The sequence below is a fragment of the Ovis canadensis genome, chromosome 1 (assembly GCF_042477335.2).
Source record: "Ovis canadensis isolate MfBH-ARS-UI-01 breed Bighorn chromosome 1, ARS-UI_OviCan_v2, whole genome shotgun sequence".
Taxonomy (NCBI): Eukaryota; Metazoa; Chordata; class Mammalia; order Artiodactyla; family Bovidae; genus Ovis; species Ovis canadensis.
In genome coordinates this window covers 95,039,080-95,064,465 of record NC_091245.1, presented here as the reverse complement: position 1 = coordinate 95,064,465, position 25,386 = coordinate 95,039,080, and the positions used below count along the sequence as shown (strand labels likewise).

At 41.2% G+C, this 25,386-nt stretch overlaps 1 protein-coding gene across 16 annotated transcripts in view; it reads right to left on the bottom strand.

Annotated features, from left to right (window-relative positions):
• CD101 (CD101 molecule) overlaps positions 1-25,386 on the bottom strand; it is a 69,588-nt gene that overhangs the window by 39,239 nt on the left and 4,963 nt on the right. For 7 of the 16 annotated variants that reach the window (XR_011259522.1, XR_011259520.1, XR_011259523.1 and 4 more), the window contains exons 1-5: positions 19,229-19,341; positions 10,940-11,320; positions 9,115-9,531; positions 4,920-5,306; positions 350-733 (exon numbers count right to left, since the gene is read on the bottom strand). Coding sequence is in view for 8 of the 16 variants with exons in the window: in XM_069601948.1 (XP_069458049.1) it covers positions 350-733; positions 4,920-5,306; positions 9,115-9,531; positions 10,940-11,320; positions 19,229-19,271 (1,612 nt within the window). In the remaining 8 variants the exon portion in view is untranslated. Of the gene's footprint in view, positions 1-349; positions 734-4,919; positions 5,307-9,114; positions 9,532-10,939; positions 11,321-19,228; positions 19,342-25,386 lie in introns of those variants that run through there. The other 9 variants (XR_011259526.1, XR_011259525.1, XM_069601985.1 and 6 more) reach the window with 3 other exon arrangements.

The following is a 25,386-nucleotide window of genomic DNA, read 5'->3' as shown; positions in this document are numbered from 1 at the left end:
CTACTGGAGATTCCGCAATCCCAGGCTGCAGCTGTCAGAAGCCTGAAGGTATGAGGCTCCGCTTCACTTGGCATATCTCTTTTCTAAGTCTACTCCAAATGATTCGATTTCGTTGTTAGCCTTGAATAACAACTTATAAGTTGCACCCTAAAGACCATCTTTATAAAGATGACTAAACTTCAGAGACCAGTTGGCAGACTCGGTAACCAGAGACCCTGCTCTGTATTCTGGGGTATACGTACTGTAACTAGAGGATTCAGGATGACATGCAATCAAACTCCATGGCATCCCACTACAGAAGGAAGATACTGATGATATGCAAGTTCAGCAAAGGCTTTCCCTGACTTACCGAGGGGCTTTACAGTGATCGACACCATCTGAGTCCAGCTCTGGTCTCTGGCCTGGCTCCGGGTCCTCTCAGACACTCTGCACTCGTACATGCCACTGTCTGTGATGGTGGTGGAGGTGATCTCAAGTCGGAAGGTGGCCCAGTCCGTTTTCTCCAGCCTTGCATTTCTGAGGTTATCGAGTTCCCCATATGAAGCACCGAGCTTCACAGTGCCATCCTGCTCCATGCCAGCCACAAACACCGGCTGTGTTTGGTTTTGTGGGACATGCCACCAGGCCACAGTCAGGAGATTCTCAGCTCCATCTGCCTTGCAGAGAAGGGTTAACACCTCTCCTTCCCACACTGCTTGCTGCTGGTTCTTGGTAGACACAACCACATTTCTTGCTGTAGATTACAGGTTTTAGAAGAAAAACGTATTTTGAGTAAATGAAAAGTTTTCTATAAAACAGTGAACTCTCATTAATTAAGACTTGACTACTTTGAGACAAATCCAATCAAATTGTTCACTCTTGTATCATCCCCCAGAATAAAAGATTTAATCAACACTTAAATAGTAGAAATGGCAGAAAGAACACCAGAAGAACTAATTTACATGTAAACAATTTACAGTTTGCCCTAAGTTTTAGTGATTTGTTCCTTAGGAACATCTAGTTGGGAAAACACATGGTAATATTTTGTTAAATTAATTAGAGTTGGTGTATGAGAGTGAAAGTAATGAAGCTGTGTTTATTTCAATGTTTAGTTTTCTGGAATTCAGACTTTCACAGTTCAGAATGACTTTCCCCTCCTTACTTATCTTTCCCTAATTAGTATGTATCTGAACAGTGAAAAAGTACTGTTAATTATATTTCTGTTCAAAATACTACCATTAAAAAACAATTACTTGAAGAGGGCGTGGAGAAAAGAGAATCCCCTTACACTGTTGGTAGGAATATAAACTGATACAGACCCTATGGAGAACACTACGGAGGTTCCTTAAAACACGGAAAATAGAACTATTGTGTGACTCCAAAATCCCACTCCTGGGCACATACCCAGAGAAAACCATAATTACAACAGATACACGTACCCCAGTGCTCACTGCAGCACCATTTACAATAGGCGAGACATGGAAGCAACCTAAATGCCCATTAACAGAGGAATGGGTGAGGACATGCGGCACACAAATACATGTAATATCACTCGGCCATAAACAGGGATGAAGCTGCGCCACTTGCAGAGACTGGGACGGACCGAGAGCTGTCACACAGCATGAAGAAAGCCAGAAGTTGAAGAACAAACACTGTGTATTAATGCATATATGTGGAACCTAGAAAAATAGTACGGATGAACCTATTTGCAAAGCAGAATAAACACATAGATGTAGAGAACAAGCATATGGACACCAAGACGGGAAACAAGGGGTGGGATGAATTGGGAGACTGGGATTGATTTATATATACTACTATGTATAAGGACCTCTGTGGGGGCACAGAGAACTCTACTCAATGCTCTGTGGTGACAAAGAGGGGATATATGTATAGGTATAGCTGATTAGGTTTTCTGTATAGCAGAAACTAGCACAAAATTGTAAAGCAACTAAACTCCAATAAAATTTTTTTTAACTAAAAATTTCTTCTTTTAAAAATTATTTTGGGGAAAATGTATATATATATAAATATACATATACTATAAATACAGATATACTTCCCCCTCAAGTATTTTTAAAATATATATATATATACACCTATACACATATACACACACACACATATATATATACATTTCTCTTTTTCAAATCATATATTCATTCATATATATTGTTGGCTGAAGGGAGAGCCTTCCTATACCTGAACTACAGTGTAAAACAGTAAGTGTTAAGTCTGGCTCCCAGATGGAAAATTCAAGATGATCAGAAATGTGGACATCCTTTCAACAGATACTTCCTGTGAGAGGCCTTGTCCTGGGTGCTTTGTGGGCAATGCAAAGATCCCTCAAGCTCATGCATCCTAGGCAGCCCAGCCTCATGCTTAAGGCCAAGGTCCCTGGAGTTATTATAGAATTACCCTGGACAACAAAGTGAACCTCCCTGAGCCTCAATTTTCTTTCCTGTAAAGGAAAGAAGGTAATAATAGCACCTCACTTTTGCACTGTGAGAAGACTAAGTGAACAGCACATGCAAAAGGCTTACCCTGCTGGCAAGGAAAAGTGCCCAGCAAAAGTGAGCTACTAGCATTAGTGTGTAATGATAGTCCCTTCATGAGAGCAGAGGTGTTCAAAGTCAGAAAAGGAAAATAAAATGAATTTTTTTTAATTTATATTTTCTAGACTCGTGGGATCTTAGTTCCCTGACCAGGGATTGAAACTGGGCCCTCAGCAGTGAGAGCACGAAATCCTAATCATTGAACCACCAGGGAATTTCCAGGAAAACAAAACAGAACTGGCTTTTGAAATCTTAATAGTATCTAAATGAATTTGCAGATTGATCTTCTCTGCTGAGGAAGAGTTCTGTCTTTAACAGCTTTATGGATGAACACAACGTTACCAAGACAGAAAGAAGGCTAATGTCCACAAATTAATATATATCTACCTATTACATATATATGTATATAACATAACATATATATACATATATAAACCTCGCTTCCAAATTTGGGGTATTAGAGGCATTATTATTACACTTAATTTTTTTGAAGTTAAAAATAGACTCATAACTAAAGTCTCAAAATTAGAGGGGAAATTATTAGTCACAATCTTACACTTCAAGTATAACCATTATGATAGGTTTCGAGCAGTTTCAGTTTGAAAAAAAAACTGTGGTTTCCTTACTTTATTGTGGTCATTGCTATCTCCGAGTTAGAAGTGACACACTCACCAGGCATGTGTAAGGTGGGCATGCACAGTGGTAGGGAAGTACCCTCTTCTGTTTAAAACATTCAGGGGATGATAAAACTGCTCATACTTGAAGTAACGGTCTGCATTTCAAAACCAAATGTTCAACAGGATCTTTAATAAATCTGTTACTAACTTTTTCTGTTTCTCCATAAAAAGAAACAGGTTGGACTCCGGCCTGCACAAAGTATTATTTTTAGCTTGGGCAGACCACCTACTTGATAAGCTTGTGATCTATGTGCCCCAAAGCACACATTTTGGTCCCTTTGGCACAGATTCCTATGTCCTGAGTTTACGAAAGGTTTATAGTTCTGCTCCAGCGGAGATAGATACACAAGGTTGAGATTTAGCTCTGTGTAAATAGGTAAACACGCCTACATAGTTTTTTCTTAATCCTAGCAAGAAAGACCAAATGTTTAGTGTAAAAACTAACACCAACACACTTCCTGGCTCACCAATCTAGGCCAAAGCTGTGCATCTTCACTCCAAGCAAATGGGGTGATGGAGAAGAGCATGGAAGTGTTTGTGTCTATGGAGATGCCTCCAATAAGCGAGTACAACAAGGACATCTTCATTTTGGGTTTGTTATTTATTTATTTTTTGGTTTTTGCTTTGGGGCAATTCATCTTTCTAGACTTTGAATTTAATACTCAGCCCAGAAAATCATAGTATTGCTTGTGGATTTATCAGTTTTCTCTCCACACAAAAAGCACTGATTATTCAAACATGCTTAAGGTCACACAGCCTTCAGAAACTTAACAGGAGCTGAATGGCCTTCCAGATAATCACACCCAGCCTATCTGACCCAGATAGGCATCTCGCCACATCACAGCAACATGCAGGCAATAGAGTCTGCCCACTCTCACTTCTTTTCTTACTCTGAGTCATGGGTTGATGCAGAATTAAGACTAAGTATCATTCCCTGTATCAGGTTAAGAACACAGAGAACTGACGAAAGACACCTGAAAGATGCTGAAAAAGTGGGAGGGGTAATGTGGGTGTTTATTTCTCAGGAAAGAGGCAAGTATAAGCTCTTTTCTCTTAATCTACTCAAAATAGACACACACACAAGGAGACAGGGGGCTTCATGAACGCAGGTATTCTCGGCTGAAAGAAAACCCAACACACCAATCAGAAATAATAGCAAATAGAATCAAGAATCTAAGATGGCAAGAAGGGACTTAACGACAGTGAAATTAGATTATTTTATAGCTGAGGAAGCTGAGAATTAGTAAGGCGAAGTACATGGAGTATTCATGGTCACAGACCATTTATCGGCTTAGGAGTAGGACTCAGGTCTTCAGCTATATGGGTGCGTGCTCAATCAATTTATTTGTGTCCAGCTCTTTGTGACCCCATGGACTGTAGCCCACCAGGCTCCTCTGTCCATGGGATTTTCAGAGAAGAATACTAGAGTGGCTTTCCATTTCCTCCTATAGGGGATCTTCCCAACCCAGGGATCAAACCTGAGTCTCCTGGTTTCCTGCACTGCAGACGGATTCTTTACCCACTAAACCATCTGGGAAGCCCCCAGGTTTTCAGCTAGTTTGGGTGCTTCCCTTTACTCCACTCCACCTCAAAGTGACCTGGTTGATACCTGACTTCAGGAGACCTCCCCTGTGTCCATGAAAGTATCCAGTACTCACAAAGGAGGACGTTGAAATGCAGCCCACCCATGTCTGGCCCCAGCTTCACATACCTGCTTGCTTCCAAAGGTGCACAAAGCTGTCTGGCGACTGTTTGTTCTGCAGCACCTGCCAGGAGCCCATCTGGGCTCTTGTTACCTCTGCCACTGCACATCTGTATGCACCTTCATCCTCTGGGCCCACAGAGAAGATCTTGAGAGAGAAAGACTTGGGGCTTAACTTTGAAACCTGGAGCTGTCCTTGACTTGCTCTTTCTTGGTAATCTTTCTTCAGATCCAGAACTCCGCCAGCATCAATGTGGGCCGTTTCAACATCATTGAAGAACCAAGTGGCCTGAAGGTGTGGGTCCTGGCCACCACCCATGACCAGGCAGACCAGTTCTAAGGATTTTCCTTCACGTACCGTGCTCTCAGCTCTAATGTTGACTTGAAAATCTCTCACTAGGAAACAAAAGCAAGGCAGATATTTAGAGAGGCCATTGCACCTATTCCTTTAATACCAGAGAGAGATGCGATCTCCTATCAGGGTAGTACAGGGATTGAATTTAATGTGGGAGATCAGAGATAGGCCAAAGAAATGCCTAGAATCAAAAATGCCCTTGACTATTTTTTAAATCATCTGGAAAGAACAACATATGTGATTTTCTGAATGCAATACTATTAAGCAAGATGAATGCATGGATGTGTAAAGTACATAGTAATGTATATTTTAAAATAAAATATTTTATACTATGTTGAACTGACATAAATTGTGATTTCTTGCTCTCATTTTTGGGTGAGAATGTCCAGTGGAATTTTCCTAAGTTAAAAGCATATGTGATATATGGCAAATTCACAGCTAACAGCACACTTAACAGGGAAAACTGAAAGCTTTTCATCTAATATCAAGAATAAGACAAGGATGATTATCCTCACCACTTCTATTCAACGTGGTATTGGAAGTCCTAGCCAGAGCAATTAGACAGAAAAAGAAATTAAAAGCATCTACATTGGAAAAAAAGAAGAAAGACTCACTGCTGGCAGATGACATGTTCTTACATATAGGAATCAAAAGAAAAAAGGAAAAAAAAAACCCACCAAACTCCACCAAGAAGCTGTTAAAACTAATAAAGAATTTCAGTAAAGCTGCAGCATACAAAATCAACACTTGAAAAAATCAGTTAAATCTCTATATATTAACAGTAAACTATCAAAAAAAAATCAGAAAACAATCCTAAAACAATCCTATCAAAGAGAAGAACATACTTAAGGATAAATTTAACCAAGGAGGTAAAGAGATGTACAATGAAAACTGTAGAATACTGATGAAAGAAACTGAAGATGAAACAAACAAATGAAAAGATATCCCATGTTCATGGGTCAGAAAAATTAATATTATTAAAATGCTCATATCACCCAAAGCAATCTACAGATTCATTGCAATCCCTATCAAAATTCTAATAGCATTTTGAAATAGATAAAAACAATTCTGAAATTCATATGGAACCACAAAAGACCCTGACTGGCCAAAGAATTTTGAGCAAGAGTGGTAGGTTTCACATTAGCTGTTTTCAAAAGGCATTACAAAGCCACAGTAATCAAAACTATGATACTGGCATTAAGACATATAAACCAATGAAACAGGATAGAGAACCCAGAAATAAATTCATGAATCTTTGTCAATTAATCTTCAATAAGGGTTCCAAGAACACACAACAGGGAAAACATAGTCTCTTCAATAAATGGTGTTGAACCAACTGGATATCCATATGCAGAAGAATAAAGTTGGATCCCTATCTCACAGCATATTAAAAAAAAACAAAAACAAACTCAAAATGAATTGAAGATTTAAACCCAAGACCTGAAATTGAGAAACTACTAGAAGAAAATGAAAGGGGGACTTCCTTGGTGGTCCAGGGATTAAGGCTCTATGCTTCTACGGCAGGGGGCATGGGTTTGACCCCTGGTCAGGGAACTAAGATCCCACATGTCATGCAGCATGGCCAAAGAAAAAAAGAAAAGAAAAGAAAAGGAAAACCTTCCTGACATTAGTTTGGGCCATGGTTTTCTGGATATGACCCCACAAGCACAGGCAACAAAAGCAAAAATAGACAAGTAGAATTGCATCAAACCAAAAAGATTCTATACACAAAAGAAACAATCAGCAGAGTGAGGAGACAATCTATAAAATGGGAGAAAATATTTGCAAACCATGTATTCAAAAGAGGTTCCTATTCAAAATGTATAAGAAACTCATATAAGTTAATAGCAAAAAATTCCAAATAAGTTGACATAAAAATGAAAAACGATCTGACTAGGTATTCTCAAAAGAAGACATACAAATGGCTAAAAATATGGAAAGGAAGATGCTTATCACTAATCACCAGGGAAATGTAAATCGAAGCCACAAGATATCACGTCACATGTTAGAATGGCTGTCATCAAGAGGCCAAAGATAGCAAGGGTTGGTGAGGAAGGAGAAGAAAAAAGAACCTTTGTATACTGTTGGTAGGAATGTAAATTGGTATGATCATTATTGAAAACGGTATGGAGGTTCCTCAAAAACTAAACGTAGAACTTCCACATAACCCAGCAATCCCCACTTCAGGGAATATATCCAAAGCAAACCACACAGCGTCTCAAAGAGATACCTGCTCTATGTTCATTACTCATAATATCCAAGATACGGAAGCAACACAAGTGACTACCAAAGGGTAAGCGGACGAAGAAAATGTATACATCCACAATGGGCTATCATTGAGCCATGAGAAAAAAGGAAATCTTACTCTTTTCAAAAACATGGATCAACCTGGAGGACATTTTGCTATGTGAAATAAGCCAGACACAGAAAGACTGTGGAAACTAAAGATGTTGAACACGTGGAAGCAGAGAGTAGACCCCTGGTTGCCAGGGCTTGTGGGAGTGGGGTAAACGGGGAGACGTTGATCAAAGAGTACACCGTTTCAGTTATGCAGGATGGATAAGTTCTGGAGATCTAATGCTTACAGTTAGTAATACTGTGCGGTGTTACCTGAAATTTGCTAAGAAAGTAGATCTTAAGTGTCGCCACATACACGACGCAACCATGTGAGGCGATGGATATGCTAACGAACTTGATCATAGTCACTTCACAATGCAAACAGATATCCAAACACAGTACTGTACACCTTAAACATATACGAATTTTCACTGATTTAAATAAATAAATTTTAAAAATAAAGACTTTTACATTAAAAAAAATCTTTTTCAAAGAAAGGGGGAAAAAAGCATATATGTGTCTCCACAAGACTCCCCGTGTATAATTTGGACATATAACGCCATCAGGACAGTTTTTAATGGAACAAAATAATACTCCTCTTTAAGATAAAAAAAAGAAAACTTCAATCAACCATCACTGGATCATTGCTGTTAGCATGAATGTTTATGGTTTTAGATCTCCTCCTAGTGGACCAAAGCTCATGTGGAGAGACCAGGAATTACAATGGAGGCTTCCTGCTTGCTCTGGTGAAAATGCCAATGGATCACGAAGAGTGACATTGTTGCAAGGTAAAGGAGTCAGGCAGAGGGAGCACTGACAAGGCTTCGCATTGGAAACTGGGGCTATTCTGAGGCCCAAGTGACTGTGGTGAGAGGGCCTTGGAGAGACACACCTGTCTTCAAACACCAGCTCCACTTCTCACCAGCTGAGCAAGCTTAGGCGGACCATTAGCTGGGGCTTTGGGTCGTGTTTCGAAAAGTGGAATTTGACAACTTGCTCTGAGGCTGGTTGTTAGGACTACGCTAGACAATGCAGCTGAAGTGCTTACACAGAGCCTGGCAAAAATGGCAACAAAACTATTTCCCTGTATGGTTTGTGGAATCTAACTAACAGTCAACAGATGTTGTCCCATATAAAACCTCCCGTGGACATAGCCTGTGGACAGAGCCCCAGATGAGTATCTTTCTTATTTATGCTCCAAAAATGACAAAAGCAAAATTTATCCAAACTTTCTAAACAATCTTGTTTCATATTCAACCAAAGATTTTAAAATAAAAATTGGGAGTTCCCTAATGGTTCTGTGGTTAAGACTCCATTTCTGGTGACCCTGTGGTTAAGACTCCAGGCTTTCACTGCCGAGGGCATTGATTTAGTTCCTTGTTAGGAAGCTAAGATCCCGCAAGACATGTGGCACAGCCAAAAAAAGGGGGAAAAAAACCCCAAAGAAACAGAAAGATATTCCCCAAATACCCACCACTAGCATACTAATGAATTTCCTGAGAAGATAATTACCTGCCGGCTGGACCCTGAGGGTTGTTTGATCTGTCTGCTTTTTCGTGATGGAAGTCCAGGTTTCATCAGGATCCTGAATCCATTCAGTTGCCTCACAGAACAGCTGACCTTGGTCCGAGGGCTGGAGCCTCCCCATGGACAGCCTGAAGGTAGTGACCCCAAGCTTGTCGAGGCGCACATCACCAGCTGCAAACCTCTCTGTAAACAAGGGCCCAGGGAGCAACGTAAAATCTTTGGAGAGGGAAATAATCTTGCTGGCTTGGCTTCCTTCTCCATCCTTCATCAGGTACCAGGTGATGGAGAGGTGGGTGTGTTGAGCTGTGGCTTTGGACACCTCACAGGTAAGTTCCAACCGCTCACCTTCCTCCTTGTTTAGAGTCTGGGGCGCCATGGCCACCGAGAGGGTATCTGGAATAACTGGACAGAGAGGAATGACGGTAATTGACTTAGTATCAATTAGAGGCTTAGTTAGACTAGCCTCTCTAGATGAAGGTGGTGGCCTGACCCACCATCTGTAAAGTACATTCTTTGAGTTGGCTTCCCATCAGCCATATGCTTTACCTATTACCAACAGGAACACTGGCATCTATGTACATACAGTCTACGGAACCTGGCAAAGCTCTTGGTTCGCTGTTATGTTTTTAGCATAGTCTGTAACCCATTTAGCTACTCAGACACAGGTTTTAAATGGGAAAAGCACCCGGAGCTAGAAGACCTATATTCTGATCCTATATTTGTCCCTATTTGACTCCATGAACTGGAACAAGTCACTTGTTTGGGCCTTCACCCGCTCCTTTATAAAATAAAGTTTGGAACAAGTCACTTGTTTGGGCCTTCACCCGCTCCTTTATAAAATAAAGTTTGGAAATAATCTGTTATAGTTTCTCTTTCAGGGCCAAAATTCAACCCTTACCAAAGTTTTGATAACCATCCTATACCCTAACATTCTCTTCCTCCTCAAAGGAGATCACTCAGCCTAAGTTTATGTGAAAGCAACATTTAGATTCAACAATGAATGTTTATTGAGCCTCTACTCAGTGCTAACCACTATGCTAGGGAGTGAAGTAAATGTTCTCTTACATTGCTCAGGGTAAGATCAGAGACAGTCATATAAGAAGCCGATTACCACATAAACTGAGTGGGTGCTAATAACAGTGGTGTGAATAGAACCACAAGAAGGAACAAAGATGGGAATATTGCCTGCAACAGTCAGAACAGGTTTCACAGCAGAGGAAATGTTTAAACTGGGTTTGAAAGTATATGTAGGAGTTTGCTAGGCTGAAAAGAAAGTGATAAGATATTCTAGGCAAAGGGACAAAACAGTAATTTCAAATATGATCCTTGCCACATAGGAAAATACACTAGAGAATGGTAGTTTGAGAATAACTATTTCCACGCTAATGACTTACTTCCTATGATATTCAGTTCGGTTCAGTCGCTCAGTCGTGTTATATATAAATGTATTATATCAATACCAGCTCTTCTATCAAGTTAATATTCTGCTTCCAAGAAGAGACACGAGAACTCTCAAAACTTTGTCTGATGCTTTGTTATATTATCAACTATGGATAGCTGTGGGCAAGGCCTAGGAATACCACATGATATCTAACTCTTCATGACAAACTTGATTGGGAAAATGAATTGAGAATTTTAGAGAAGATGAGATATCTATCTGTGACAAACTCCAAAATATCCAGAAGGGTTCATGGGCTCTTTTGCTAAAACAAGCAGAACAATATAAAGCCATGTCACAGTGCAAGGCATTGTGATGATGGAGACTCTGGTTTGTCAGGGGCTGGCTAGCAAAGAAGGGCACACAGCTTACCAGTAAGAGTAGTCTTCGCACTGTAGGTCCCGTAGTATTTTTCATCAGTGTTGGGTGTGAAACACTCATACTCGCCAGTATCCTTCATCTGGAGCTTGGAAATGTGCAAAAAGACTGAGTTACCCTGGACCCTCTCCACATAGATGTCCCTACTTTTTACCCGCTTTGCATACACTACATAAGAGAAGGTGTCATCCATGGTGCTAATGATCTGGATTTCTTGTGTCGGGGCTGTCGGCAGGTAAACAGACCACTGGAAATTCTGCTCAGAAGGTCCTTGGTGGCCAGTTACATTGCAGCCGATGCTGATGGGGTAACCTTCAGCTCTGAATAGCGGTCCTTTCTGAACTGTTACTTCTCGCTGGCCAATGCTGAGCTTAGCTTGCAAGTAGGAGAAAGAAAAGGGAATAAAAATAGATTAGTGCTCCAGTTCCCAATGTGCCACAATATGTAGCTCCCTGTATTACAATTCTAGAAAATGAGATCACAGGTTATTAGCTGTAATCAACTCAAATGTTCAATACCTTCTTCAGGCTGAGGAGCAGTGGAATGGCTTGATGAGTTAATTGTTCTTTTATAATTCTGATTTCTAGAGTAATCTCTAGTCTCTTAAAAAAGAATAGCTTCATCAGTGTAGCATGACCACTTCTATAAAATGCACCTACTTACCTAAGTGCACCTGAAGTAAATATGATGCACGATAATTCACCTTTTATGTTATTTTATGTAAAAATTCTCAGTATACTTCCTCGAGCCTCCAGTTCTTAGGGACCTGCCATTGAGCTGTCCTAACAGAAATGATTGCTACTGTATAGGTGACCAAGCTACTTGGGAGACCACTCCACGGCGCTGGCCCTGGTGCTATGACTTTTCCCACTGGTTGGTTGGAACTGTTTGTAGCTCCCGGCCGGGTCTGGTGCAAGATTAGCTAAACTTAGCATCTGAAGAAGCAGCAGTAACTCCTTTCTATACCATAGAGGGTTTTTCATTTTGTAATTTTTTAAAGAGCCACTACAGCTTTATTGAAAAGCTTCATAAAAGATGACTGTCAAGTCCAACAGGATCCGGGATCAGACTTAGTTTAGTTGCTCTCTTATTTAAAGCTTTCAGTTGGGATCATAGTGGAATGCTTCACGTTAGGACAAATCTCAAGTATTAGGTTTAAAGGAGAAAATATTATTTAGGAAATAAATATTTCCTTTGACATACACATTTTCAAAATCAAGACTTTTTAAGAAATTAAAGTGTATTATTTCTTATGTTAAAGTGTTTATTTCTTACGTTAACATTAAACGTTTATTTTGTGTTACAGGAAGAACAATGAACAAGTGATAGAGAGACCACAAAGGTGAGCTAGGTCTTTCACTCAGGGCCTAGGGCCCAGGGGAAAGACATCAGAAGAGTCCAACGGGGGTGGTTACTGGTATTACGGAATCACAGAGTGGAGTTCATAAGCAGGAATGGAAGAAGCAAGAGCATCTGCTGAATTTTGTGAATCCACAAGGACAAAGAGTAAGGGAGACCAGATTGGAGAAAAAAGTGAGAGAAAGGAAAAATGACATTACAGAGACCATGGTAAGGCTAAATTTAGAAATTTTAGAATGAAAACAATTCTGGTAGGAGGGGACCCACAAAAACAGGGAGAAAGCGTAATTGGTCACGATGTAGTCAACTAAAAATTGCATATGGATACAATCAATGCAAAACTGGGAAACAAACATCCAATCAATCAACCAACTGTATACATTTCCGGTAATCATTTAAAATATACTAATTTATTCATAAATCCCAGTTAAATGTGAGACATATACATTAGGCTTTTTTTTGTAATAAGCACTTAGGAATAGAAGTTAGAAAATATGAGAAAAAATTTTGTTACGTTAATTTTTTTCAAAACAGGACTTTTTACTGAAGTATAGTTGATTTACAATGTTGTGGTAGTTTTAAGTGTACAGCAAAGTGATTCAGTTAACATACTCATATATCTATTCTTTTTCAAATTCTTTTCCATTGTAGGTTATTATGGGATATTGAGTATAGTTCCCTATGCCATACAGTAGAAAAAATTTTTAATATTATTTACCAAAAAATTATTCTACAGAGGCAATTTAAAACATTGTCAGCAATGCTAGCCATTCTTAGACATACATCATAAAGAAATGTGAGCACTGCTCCAGCCTACACATGGAAAAGCATCCACAGCAGCACTGTTCATTGCAACCCCAAACTGGAGACTACCTATATGTCCATCAGCAGTAGAACAGACAGGCTGTGGTACAGTCATAAAACGGAATCTTATACAGAAACGAAAGTGAGTGAATTGCAGCTGGTTGCAGAAACATGGATCACTGTGTTTAAGGAAGGATACTGAACACTCAGAACCTTTTTGACTATATACAAAATGAATATAAAATTTAAAGAAAGGCAAAAAAACCCCACACTGTATTGTTTAGTGATGCAAACGTAAGAAGTTAAACATTTATTTTTTTTAAATAAAGCTAAGAAGTAGTTATCATGGAAGCCAGTAAAATGATTGTGTGTGTATCTGGTGGGGCACACAGCAAGGTAGATGGGTGATTCTAGGGTCCTAGCAATGTTCTATTTCTTCCCCTGCATAGTGATTACATGGGTCTTACTTTTTCCTTATTTATTAAATTTCATAGCTGTGTTTTATTAACTTTCCTTTGTAATTAATTAAGTTTGGGCTGTGTTGGGTCTCGTTGCTACAAGCAGGCTTTCTCCACATGTGGTGAGAGGGGGCTAATCTTTAACTGCGGTGTCTGAGCTTCTCATTGCAGTGGTTCCTCTTGTTGCCAAGCAGGAGCTCTAGAGCATGGGTTCACTCGTTGTGGCACGTGGGCTTAGTTGCCCTTACAGCACGTGGAATCTTCCCCAACAAGAGATCGAACCCATGTCCCCTGCCTTGGCAGGTGGATTCTTAACCACTGGACTACCAGGGAAGTCCCTTTTCTTGTGTGTTATATTTGCACAGTAAAAATGTTTTTAAAAATATGATTTCTGAGGTACCACCAATATGTTTATGTCAGGGGATGTTTCCACAATGTTATTTTTTATGCCTAGGCAGCATTTACTCCACATTTTTATGACTTTTCAGAGAGATGGGTACATTCAAAACATTTTATTGTGAAAAGTAGTACTTTATTTTCTTCTGTTTCAGTTGCTAATTCAATTAATATTTACCCAAAGCATCTGCCTGCAATGCGGGAGACCTGGGTTCAATCCCTGGGTTGGGAAGATCCCCTGGAGAAGGAAATGGCAACCCACTCCAGCACTCTTGCCTGGAAAACTCCATGGACTGAGGAGCCTGGTAGGCTACAGTCCATGGGGCCACAAAGAGTCAGACACGACTGAGTGACTTCACTCACTCACTCAACCACTTATAGTATTTCTGATGCTTCAAGAACTAAGATATGAAGATGAGTTTAGGATAGTCTCTGACTTCTCGACTTTACAGTTTAGTCAAGTAGGGTGGTTGTCATCTCTCCTGGAAAGATATATGATAAATGTTCTTTGAGGAATTTGAAGGAAGGAGAGATTACATCTTAGGGGAGGAAAATAAGTAAGGTGTATGGAAGAGAGAGTATTAAAAATGGACCTTGAAGAAGGTTATGACAATTTAAGTGGAGAGAAAGAGTATTTTTCAGTGAAGGAGACTTCATGAAAAGACTGTATAAGTAGTAATCAAAAGAATTGTTCAGGAAATAGGGAGTAATTAGTTGGATTCGGGGGTGGGTTACAAAAAGATTAATAGAAAGAGGTAAGATTGGGCAGGAATTTTGAGTCCAAAGCATGAAGGGCTTAACTGGCATGTTTAAAAGGTTGGGCTTGATTGATAGACAATGGGGAACCCACTGAAAGTGTTTTGAAATTCTTAGTAAAATTAACCTGATGGTGTGTAGGAAGATGGAGTTAGAAATAGATATCAGATAATTACAGAAGCTCAGGAGATAAGCGATGAAGGCAGTAGAAATGGAAAGAAAGGGTCTATAATTTGAGAGCCACTGTGGAGATAAATCTATAGAGTTTTTCAGCATCTTAGATGCTTGGAGGTCAAAGGGGTGGATGGAAGACAAGAGGAAATCAAAGATGATACCAGGTTTTGTAAGGGTGACTGGGAGTAACAGTACTATTAACAGGAATAAGGCTATCAGGAAGAGGTACTATTATGTGTTCAGGGGTGAAGGAGAAGATAAAGAATTTAATCTTGGAAACATTAAATTAGAGTACTATGGAATAAACAAGAAGGAAATCCAGCAAATATTTAGAAATATTATTGAAATAAATGTCAATATCTGTGTCTCTTTCTTTACTTTAAAATCTACTCTTTGAAAATATTTGTCATCTAGTTATCTTAAGAACTCTGTGATATTCCCATATTTAGCAATTGCAAAGTTATAAATGTTGGAGCCAGACTTGAACTTGGATTTACAAATGTCAAATTCCTGACTGTCTCCATTGCTTCTTCACTGCTTCCTGTAAATGCCTGTTTGTAACTAAGGAGAGTTCTGGGCTGTAGATGCTGATTAAGTCATTTACACGTTAAGTAGTGGAAAATGTTAGGGGATATAAGAAGAGAGCTAAAGAGAGATCATTAGGGGATCTCTCTATGTAGGAAATAAGATGAGAAATGCATGCTACAGAAAGAAGAATCAGGGAGGTGGGAGGGTAGCCAGGGCACTGCAGCTTGAAAACCAAAGGAGCAAAATGTTCCAAGAAGAAAGAGCTTGTCAGCACTGCTGAATGATGCTGAGAGGGTCAGGATTCAAAAGGCAGAGAAGTGTCCTTTTAATTTGATGATGAGGATGTCGGTGGTGATCTTTGTAAAAGAGATTTCAAGAGAGCAGAAGCAGAACATTTCAAGGGTAAGAAGCAACTGCAAGAAGCTTAAACTAAACTACTTCAAGAAGTTTCATGTAGAAGAGAAGAATAGGGTGATAGTTAGAAAGAGCAGCTCAATGGGGCAGAGCAGTGAGGGCAGATGGACACGGGTGCCTCTGCATGTTCATGGGCAGAGGAGATGCAGAGGGGAGAGATGGATGAAGCCAGAGAGATGACGATGAATGCAGTAAGGTCTTAGTGGAAGCATGAGGTCAAGAACTTGATTGGGAGGGTACCACTTTCTCAGGAAAGTGAAGGAGACAATGTGAAGGATTCACAGGTATTATGGGGGTACAAAGGAATGATGGACAGAGGCCAGTTCAAACGGTCATGCATGGGGAATCGTACACTTGAAGCATCTTATTATAAATCAATTTTCCGTGGGATGTTGCACATATCTCTCCTCCAAAAGAGGAAAACACCTTAGAGGACTGGCCTGCTGCTTTCTCTTTTAATGGACAGAGGGTTAGGTACCTCTGGACAGCAGATTCTTGCTGACTGATGCACACACAGCTTAACAATGACATACTGCATCAGAGTCACACTTTTGATACATGAGGAATTTCCTGATGGTATTGGCTTTTTTCAAAAACATCACTGGCTTTGCCAAATTTTCTATTTCAGCGTTATTTGAATTGAAGTTATTTGATTGAACTATATAAAATGGTCAACACCTGACCATTTTTGATATACAAAAAACAGCAACTTCAAATACTTCCACCTTATACAAAACCTAGTTGGAGAACATCAAACACAGCAAACAACTTCTTTTTCTTTACCCATACAAAAATCTCTGCATGCTTGGAGGCTGAAAGCATTTTCATCCATAATTTAGTGGATTTTTTTTTCATGAATACAGTCTTAGTAGGACAAACAGTATGCCCTCCCCAGGACCCTCCCAAGTTAATGACTTTTATTTGTAGGGCAGCTAGTTAGGGTGAGGGGTGACAGACCAAGAGGACAAAGTTAAGTCCAAGGACTCATTTATCCATGACTTTAACCTCATCTGGCCCCATATTCTAACAGGATTCATCAGTCTTTACATATTTTTTTGAACTTTTAATTTTATATTGGGTTATAGCCAGTTAAACAATGTTGTGATAGTTTCAGGTGACTAGTGAAGGGACTCAGCCATACATATACATTTACATATTTATTTTTTAAAATTAATTAGGACTAGGTAAACATTTGCTAAACAATACAAGTGCTCAATGGATCATCCATCATTTAGTTTATTGCCTTAATTTCTCCCCTCTGTATTTGTAATGGCAAATATCAGGCTTGCAACATCTTTTTCAAGTTACTTTCTGATTAATGTGTTTTCACATAAAAACTGTGGCTCTACACAAAATTAGTATTTATGGAATCTAAATTTAGAAAAATAAATATATAACCCAGTTTAGGTAATGGTTCAAATGATCTAGGAAAAGCCTGGCAGCTTCCCCTTTTTGAACCTTGGTTACTTTCCTTTTCCCAGGCCCCCATCCACCCACCCCACCAAAAAAAAAAAAAGACACAGAATTTGCAACCATTTGACTTGTTGCACAATGTAAGCCCAGTTTCCCCATATGCAAGCCAAACACACAGTTCAGAGACACAAGGCACAGACACTTGAGAATCACACTCAGATACCTGAATAGGACAAGTAGGAACATGCCAGGCAAGTCCCCAAAGGACCCCCCAGTCCTCCTAGTCATCAGTGCCTGCGAAGCCAGTCTGGCGGGCAGCAATTAACGAGCATCTGGTCCCAATAACTTCCCCTGCAGGCTGTCTATCACCTCCATCAGGCCCCATATCTGACTTTCCCCTCTCACTACCCAATGTCCTTTGAGACATGCTGCTGCTGCTGCTGCTACTAAGTCACTTCAGTCGTGTCCAACTCTGTGCGACCCCATAGATGGCAGCCCACCAGGTTCCCCCGTCCCTGGGATTCTCCAGGCAAGGACACTGGAGTGGGTTGCCATTTCCCTCTCCAATGCATGAAAGTGAAAAGGGAAAGTGACGTCACTCAGTCCTGTCCAACTCTTTGCAACCCCATGGACTGCAGCCCATCAGGTTCCTCCGTCCATGGGATTTTCCAGGCAAGAGTACTGGAGTGGGGTGCCATTGCCTTCTCCATTTGAGACATGAGCCCAGTTCAATTCAAGCCAAGGATTTCTTAAGCGTCCCTTTGAGCTGAATGCAGCACCCTTTTTGTCTATTAGCCACAGCCTTGGTTACTCTAAGCTCTTTTAGTTCCCCTATTGTCCAAATCCCTTCACTAATTCCATCTAGTCACTCTAAAGCAGAAGTTTTAAACCTGAGTCCACATGGGGGATTAAAGGGTTTGTAAACTTGGGTGGAAAAACACCCTACATCTTTATTTTCACTAACCTTAATGGAAATTCAGTATTTTCTTCAGCTATGAAGGTAGACAACAAACCAAGATATTTTCACATCACATCTATTGCGGAGTCTTGAAATATTATTCACACTCATTACTAAATTGAAATTTGGTGGTTAATAGACTACCTCTAGATCTTATCATATAATGAATAAAAGAAAATAAATGACTACATCATGATTTACTTTAAAATATTTTGATAACTGCATTTCAATCTGATTTTTTCCCTATAATCTTATATGTTTTAATTTATGTATTTAAAAACTGTTCTAAGATGGGGGTGAAGATGAGCTTCAGCAGATGCTCAATGAACCCATAGCACTAAAAAGTACCTGCTCCCTGCTCTGTCTGCTCTGAAACTATTTCATGCCCTTCCCGGTTCATCTGTTCTCCATCACCCCCAAATTTCTACTTCCTCCACCCTGTTCAACCATATACAAATGCCCCTATGCTCATTGAGGCCCTTCCACATGCCCCTCAGCAGAGCCATGTGACTCTTCCTGCCCCCTTCTCAGTTTTACAGTAGTCAACGCCCACTTCAGCTCACAGGTGAAGTCAGAACCTTCTTTCAAGTTAACCTAAAACTATTACGTGCTCTCATAAGCCTTTCATCTAGCCACATCCCCAAGGTGTATTAATCTAGACAAGCTCTTATCAGGCATCCCCGGTCAGTCTGAAGGGTTAAGCCTCATCCTATCTCCAGGAATCAGTTAGCGCAAGAAAATAAGGTGAAGGCAGGGCCAGCAAAACTGGCAGATCTAGCAACACACACAAATATAAAAACCAATGGGATCAGGTTCACGGGACTCAACCAAGCATTGCACCACCTGGAGCTCAAGGTCATCTAGGTAGCCAAGAACATCATCAAAAGTCAAAATGATTGCCAGCACCAGAGATGTGTGCCATTGTTGTCCCTATAGAGACCAAACTGTCCCATTTTATCACCTTACAGTCTCTGTTTGACTAGTTCCTGTGACAACAGCAACATACAGAATTATGACACTTACTCAGAAAAAGAAAAAATGATGCCACATGTGGGAAGCGTGCCATTTGGACCGATGTAGACCTTTCCTGGTGGTGTCACTGAAGTTGCTCAGACGCTGAGTGACAAATGCTGTGCTCTCACTACAAAGATAAAGAGGAAGCAATGGTGCGGTTTCCAGCCCACTGAGAAGCAGAGATGGCCTGCAAAGGGCAATACAGTTTGCTTTATATGGCTCTTTGATAATCATTCCAATTCGGTGTGAAAAGTTATCTTCATGGGCAGGTAACCATATATAGATACAAATAAGAAAAGATGGCCTCCTCCTGGCTAAATATATATAATTAGGTAATAATGAGGGAATTAAAGTAGACAGAATAAATAAAACAATCAAGAAGAAATGTTCTCTTCTTAGCCCTTATCTTGCCTCCCATCTTGGGAGGAAAGGGTTGAGAAAAGAGAGAAACACAGCTGGAAGACAGGGACCCGGGGAAACATGAGGTGGCGGTGATGCCGGCATGCTCTAGAATCAGGCTGCCTGGGTGTGCACACAGACTATGTTTTTAGTAGTTGATCTTAGAAAAGTTAGTTAACATTTCCTAACTCTCATCTACACAATAGAGATACTGTGTACATCCCATAAGATTGCTGTGAGAATTGAATGAACTAATTCACTGAAAGTGAAACATCAGAAAAACATCTAGTACATAGGAAGTGCCCAGTGGATATCAAGGAACATTTACGGGAATCTTCAGCTGCTCAGTGTGGACCTGGCCACTAAGGATGGCCCTGAATCCAGGCCAAATTAATCCTAGTACCGAAAACAAGACTGTACAAGGGACAAGCTTACTAAGGACGTTAGTTCTCCAGACCAAGCTTCTATTTAGATATGTCAGGAATGGTCTGGTATGCTTCAGGCCACAGTTACAGCAGATCCCTGCTCCATCCATCCACCGATCCATCCAACGATTTCTTTTTTTAATCTTCTGGGTGCTGTGGTAGGTGCTGCACATACTGGGTTGGACAAAATGTTTCTTTTTGACCAACTCAATACAAAGTCTTTGTTCTCAGGAAGCTTCCACTTACTCAGATAACCACAAGGTAATTTTGCAAGCACAACAATCAATGGGGTACCTCAAGGGAGTCTGGGAAGTGAGTGGGTGAGAGGGAGGGTCAGGATTGGTTGGGTCACCTGAGGCAACCAGGGAGGAAGGTTGGGGGAGTGGCCGGTGAGGTGTGATTGAAGAGACAATCCAGCATGGATTGTGATGCATCAGCTGTGCCCTCTTGGAGTAAAGTTAAAGGCTGGTGTGAAGGGAGAAGGTTCTATGGAGGTGGGCTGGGACAGACCTGAGTTGGCCATGCACGCCAGGCCTAAGAAATTGGTCTTAACCTTATAGAAAAGGGAAGCTATTAAGAGGTTGCTTGTTGGTTTGTTTTTTAAGTAGGAAAATGGCCTGGTCATGTTTTTCTTTTAAGCTGAGGACCAAGATGAGGAAGGGAGGCAAGGGTAGAAGGAGGAAGGCCAGATACAGCCTTTCGCAATTTTCTGTAGGAGCAATGGTAAGGGCCTGAATTAGGGCATTTAACATAAAGACAGAGCTGGAAGAGATGATGAGGTCATGAAATACTTCACGGAGCACCTGCTTTAGGATAAGCACCTTACCAAGTGCCAGAGACACACATGGAAAAGTGCAGCCTCTGATCTTAGGAAATTTTGATGGTGGAGCCTGGTGCAGGTAAACAGGAAAGAAAGAAGAACATGACTGGCTATCACATAAGGTAAATTCAGGGAGGCCCACTAGGAGAAATACAGGTGGCAAAGAGACATGGAGAACTGAAGAAGAGAAAGAATGTATCTAATTTGAGTAGAAAGGGAAGTCAGGAATCTTCAGGGAAAAGGTGGCATTTTATGATTTATTTTCCCAGGGGGAATTAGAGTAGGGTAGGGTAAGATTCTACAAGCTTTCATCTGGAAGCCTATAACTTAAAAAAAAATTATTTATTGGCCATGCCACACAGCACGTGGGATCCTAGTTTCCTGAACAGGGATCGAACCCCTGCCCCTTGTAGTGGAAGCATGGACTCTTAACTACTGGGCCACTGCGGAAGTCCTCGAAGCCTCTAACTAACTTCTTTTTTAATTTTAATATTTTCTTTCCAAGTTTTAAAAAATTGAGATAGAACTGACACATTACACTGTATTAGTTGAGCTTCCCTGGTGGATCAGTCAGTAAAGAATCTGCCTACAGTGCAGAAGACCTAGGTTCAGTCCCTGGGTCAGGAAGATCCCCTGAAGAAAAAAATGGCAGCTCACTCAAGTATTCTTGCCTGGAAAATCCCGTGGACAGAGGGGCCATGGGATCGCAAGAGCTGGACACAACTTGGCAACTAAACCACCAGCCGCCACCACCACCACCGTTCCAGTTTTAGGTGTACAACACACTGACCGCCCTTTGGTTTTATTCATAAGCAAGGACACCGAACAACAACCACCCTTCTCCATGACAACATGCAAATACTAACATCTTCAGTTAAAAGGCCCTGTGCTTTCCTTTTTAAGGTACTATGCAGTGCTTGGGGGATAAAAGAGGTAAAAAAAAAAATGGGCCCTGCCCTCCAGGAAATTGGAATCTAGTTTGATAAGGAACTGTAGATAAGAAACGGTAGGGAGGGGGGTTCAGGATTGGGAACTCATGTACACCCATGGCTGATTCATGTCAATGTATGGCAAAACCAATACAGTATTGTAAAGCAAAATAAAAATTAAAAAAAAGAAAGAAAGAACGGAAGAAAGAAACTGTAGTCATGGAAGGCAGCCTGTGTTGGGTATCCATTTTATGACTCAGGCAGGACTACTGCAGGCAGGGGGCAGCCAGAGGTCATTCAGAAAAGGCTGATTTATGTGGTTTATGTTAGGTCTTTGGAGATCTGGAATGATTCAAATAGGGAAGAGAGAAGAAAGGACATTCCCTAGGGAGAAATGAAATGTACAAAGATACTGAGGCAGGGATATACAGGTTGCATTCAGGGAACAATTAAAGGGCAGCTTACCTGGAAAGGTGATTTCAAAATACTTCTCCAGGTGGTTAACTATAGTATCAGTAGGGCTTGAACTACAAGAATTTTTTTTTCACCATTTAAGTTGTAGAAGTCATGGGTTATGCCCTAGGCTCCAAAGTTAACTGTATCAGTTAGCTATTGCTGCATAACAAATAGCAAGCTTTGGTGGCATACAGTAATAGTACAGATTTTTGTTCACAAGCCTAAGGATCAGCTGATGGGAGCTGGATGGTCTAGGATGGCCTTACCTTGGATCCCTCTCACAGTCCTCGGATAGGCTAGCCTGGGCACATTTTCGCAGTAATGTCAGGGGTCCAAAAGGACTAGCAGAAATACATCAGTACTTTTAAAAGATTCTGCTTGCATCATGACCACTAACATCCTCAGATCAAAGCAAGTCACATGGCCAAGTTCAAAAGCAAGAGATGGGTTAACAGACTCCATCTCTTGAGTGAAGGAAGCAGCAAAGTGGCAGAGCAAAAGAAGCAGAAGGGAACTGGGGCCATCAATGCAATCAATCTGCTACACGCACTGAACAGAGAATTATGTTAGAAATCAGCGCTGACCACAGAGACAGTCATTGCCAATAATGCAGAGGACCCTGTATTCCTGAAATACACACAACTAAGTAGCGAAGTGAAAGTTACTCAGTCGTGTCTGATTCTTTGAGATCCCGTGGACTATACAGTCCATGGAATTCTCCAGGCTAGAATACTGACGTGGGTAGCCTTTCCCTTCCCCAGGGGATCTTCCCAACCCAGGGACTGAACCCAGGTCTCCCACATTGCAGGCAGATTCTTTACCAGCTGAGCCACAAGGGAAGCCCAAGAATACTGGAGTGGGTAGCCTATCCCTTCTCCAGTGGATCTTTCCGACTCAGGAATCGAACTGGGGTCTCCCACATTGCAGGCAGATTATTTACCAACTGAGCTACCAGGGAAGCCCAACTAAGTAACGCTATAGCAATTTTTCACTCCTGGCTTTTGCCAATTTTTTTTCTTTCCATGTTAGCGGCTCTGGTTTCTGCCAGAATTTAACATTGACAGGGTGATGCTGCTTCTTTTCTGGAAGGAAAAAAGAAGCTTCATGTTATTAAGGGGAAAGGAAAAAATGAGAAGAAAGAAAAAATAGAGCCAGCGAGAGAGACAGTTATTCTATTACCTTGGGAATCACTGTAGTGCATGGCAACTGTATCAGTTGAAAGGAATGTAAAAATGGAATTCCTAATTCAGATGGAGGGACAGGGCCAGTGATAGTCAAAGCAACATAATGATGTACTAAAGAAAAAAGTCTTTTCTTAAGTTCCTAGAAGATTAATTAAAAGTGATATTTTTTTTTCAGGTTTGACATGTTCAAATATTAATTCCACAAAATGACAAAAATTGCAAGTATCACGGATTCCTAGCCTAAGCATTCAGGCCTAAGAAATATTTAAATGAAGACCTTTTACATGTCAAGTTCTGTGTGAGGCATTTTCACATATGAAGTGTTACAGAATAGCTTACGTCATTAATCCCATTTTATAGATGAGAAAACCGAGGCTCGGAGGAATCCATTAACTTGGCTAAGATTGTACAGCTAGGAATGGGTGCATTCTGCGGCTGCCTTCTCACTTTTGGCTCAGTGCCCTTTCTGTTATACTTTCTAGCTTGCCATTCACGATTTTCAGAAGGCAGAGTATGTGGGACAGTGAATGACAGGAGGACAGAAAAGAAGATCCTGAAGGGGTGAGCAGAAAGCTGGCCCTTTCCCTACTTGAGCTCCTGCAATTTAGGTCAGTGATTGCTACCCACATGGGTGTAAGTCTTACCAAGGTACAGGGAAGCCCCGGGTTCTGAGCCTTGTTCCTCCATGCATGGAACGGCACTGTGAACTCAATCAATCAGTCCCTCATACAGGGAAACTGAGGCTTAGAGCGGACTGGGTACAACTTGGGTCCTATGATGGAGAACAACTCTCACGTCCTTTACTTCTCACCAGCCTGACTTCACCAGGAGCTGACAATTAGCTAACTGAGGCTGAGTTTTTCAAGGTGGGTGGCAACTCCTATCTGTGGGGGAAACCTTAAGTAGATTCCTGTGGGCAGAGGCAAAGACCAGGGCACAAGAAGGGCATTTCCTAGCCACACAATCTAGGCAGGTTAGTTGATTCCTCTGAGCCTCAGTTTTCTCATCTGTAAAACGGGATTAGCTAATACCTATCACGTGGTGTTGGAGAAGACTCTTGGGAGTTCCTTGGACTGCAAGGAGATCCAACCAGTCCATTCTAAAGGAGATCAGTCCTGGGTGTTCTTTGGAAGGAATGGTGCTGAAGCTGAAACTCCAGTACTTTGGCCATCTGATGCGAAGAGCTGACTCATTGGAAAAGACTGTGATGCTGGGAGGGATTGGGGGCAGGAGGAGAAGGGGGACGACAGAGGATGAGATGGCTGGATGGAATCACTGACTCGATGGATGTGAGTGAGTCTGAGTGAACTCCGGGAGTTGGTGATTGACAGCGAGACCTGGTGTGCTGCGATTCATGGGGTCACAAGGAGTCGGACACGACTGGGTGACTGAACTGATCACATAGTGAACGTGAGTTATTCTATAATACTGTAAATGTGAAAGGAAAGGGGGGTGAAGGAGGAGATGGGGACTAGGAGCTGGTGGCAGCAGAGAAAGAGCAACAGGTGGGACTCCCAGGCCATCCTCTGGGTTCAGATATACCCTTGGGAAGAGCTACTTCTTCAAGCCCGTATCAGGGAGTAACTGACAATGAGTTCTGATTTTAAAACAAGAAGCGGGTATGGAGGAGTGCTCAAAATAGGCCCCAAAGGAAGAAGAAAGGGGGAGAAGGGACAGGAAGTCTGCTTTATCTGGGCTTTAGGTACAGGTGTGCCCCTGACACAGATGCCCCTTCAGGGTCTCCTTGGCCCATAAAGCAGCCCAGGTGCCTACTCCCTTACTAGTCACCTTTTCACCATAGTTTCAAACTGCCTCCTCTTCCCTCCCCTCTTCAAATCTGTGAGTTTCCCCATATTCTGTATTCTGCTTGATTTCCTAACTAGCCAGCACTTGAGCCCACCGTGATCTGGGCTTGACTTCACCCAAACAGCCAAGATCACAGCCATGGGCAGTG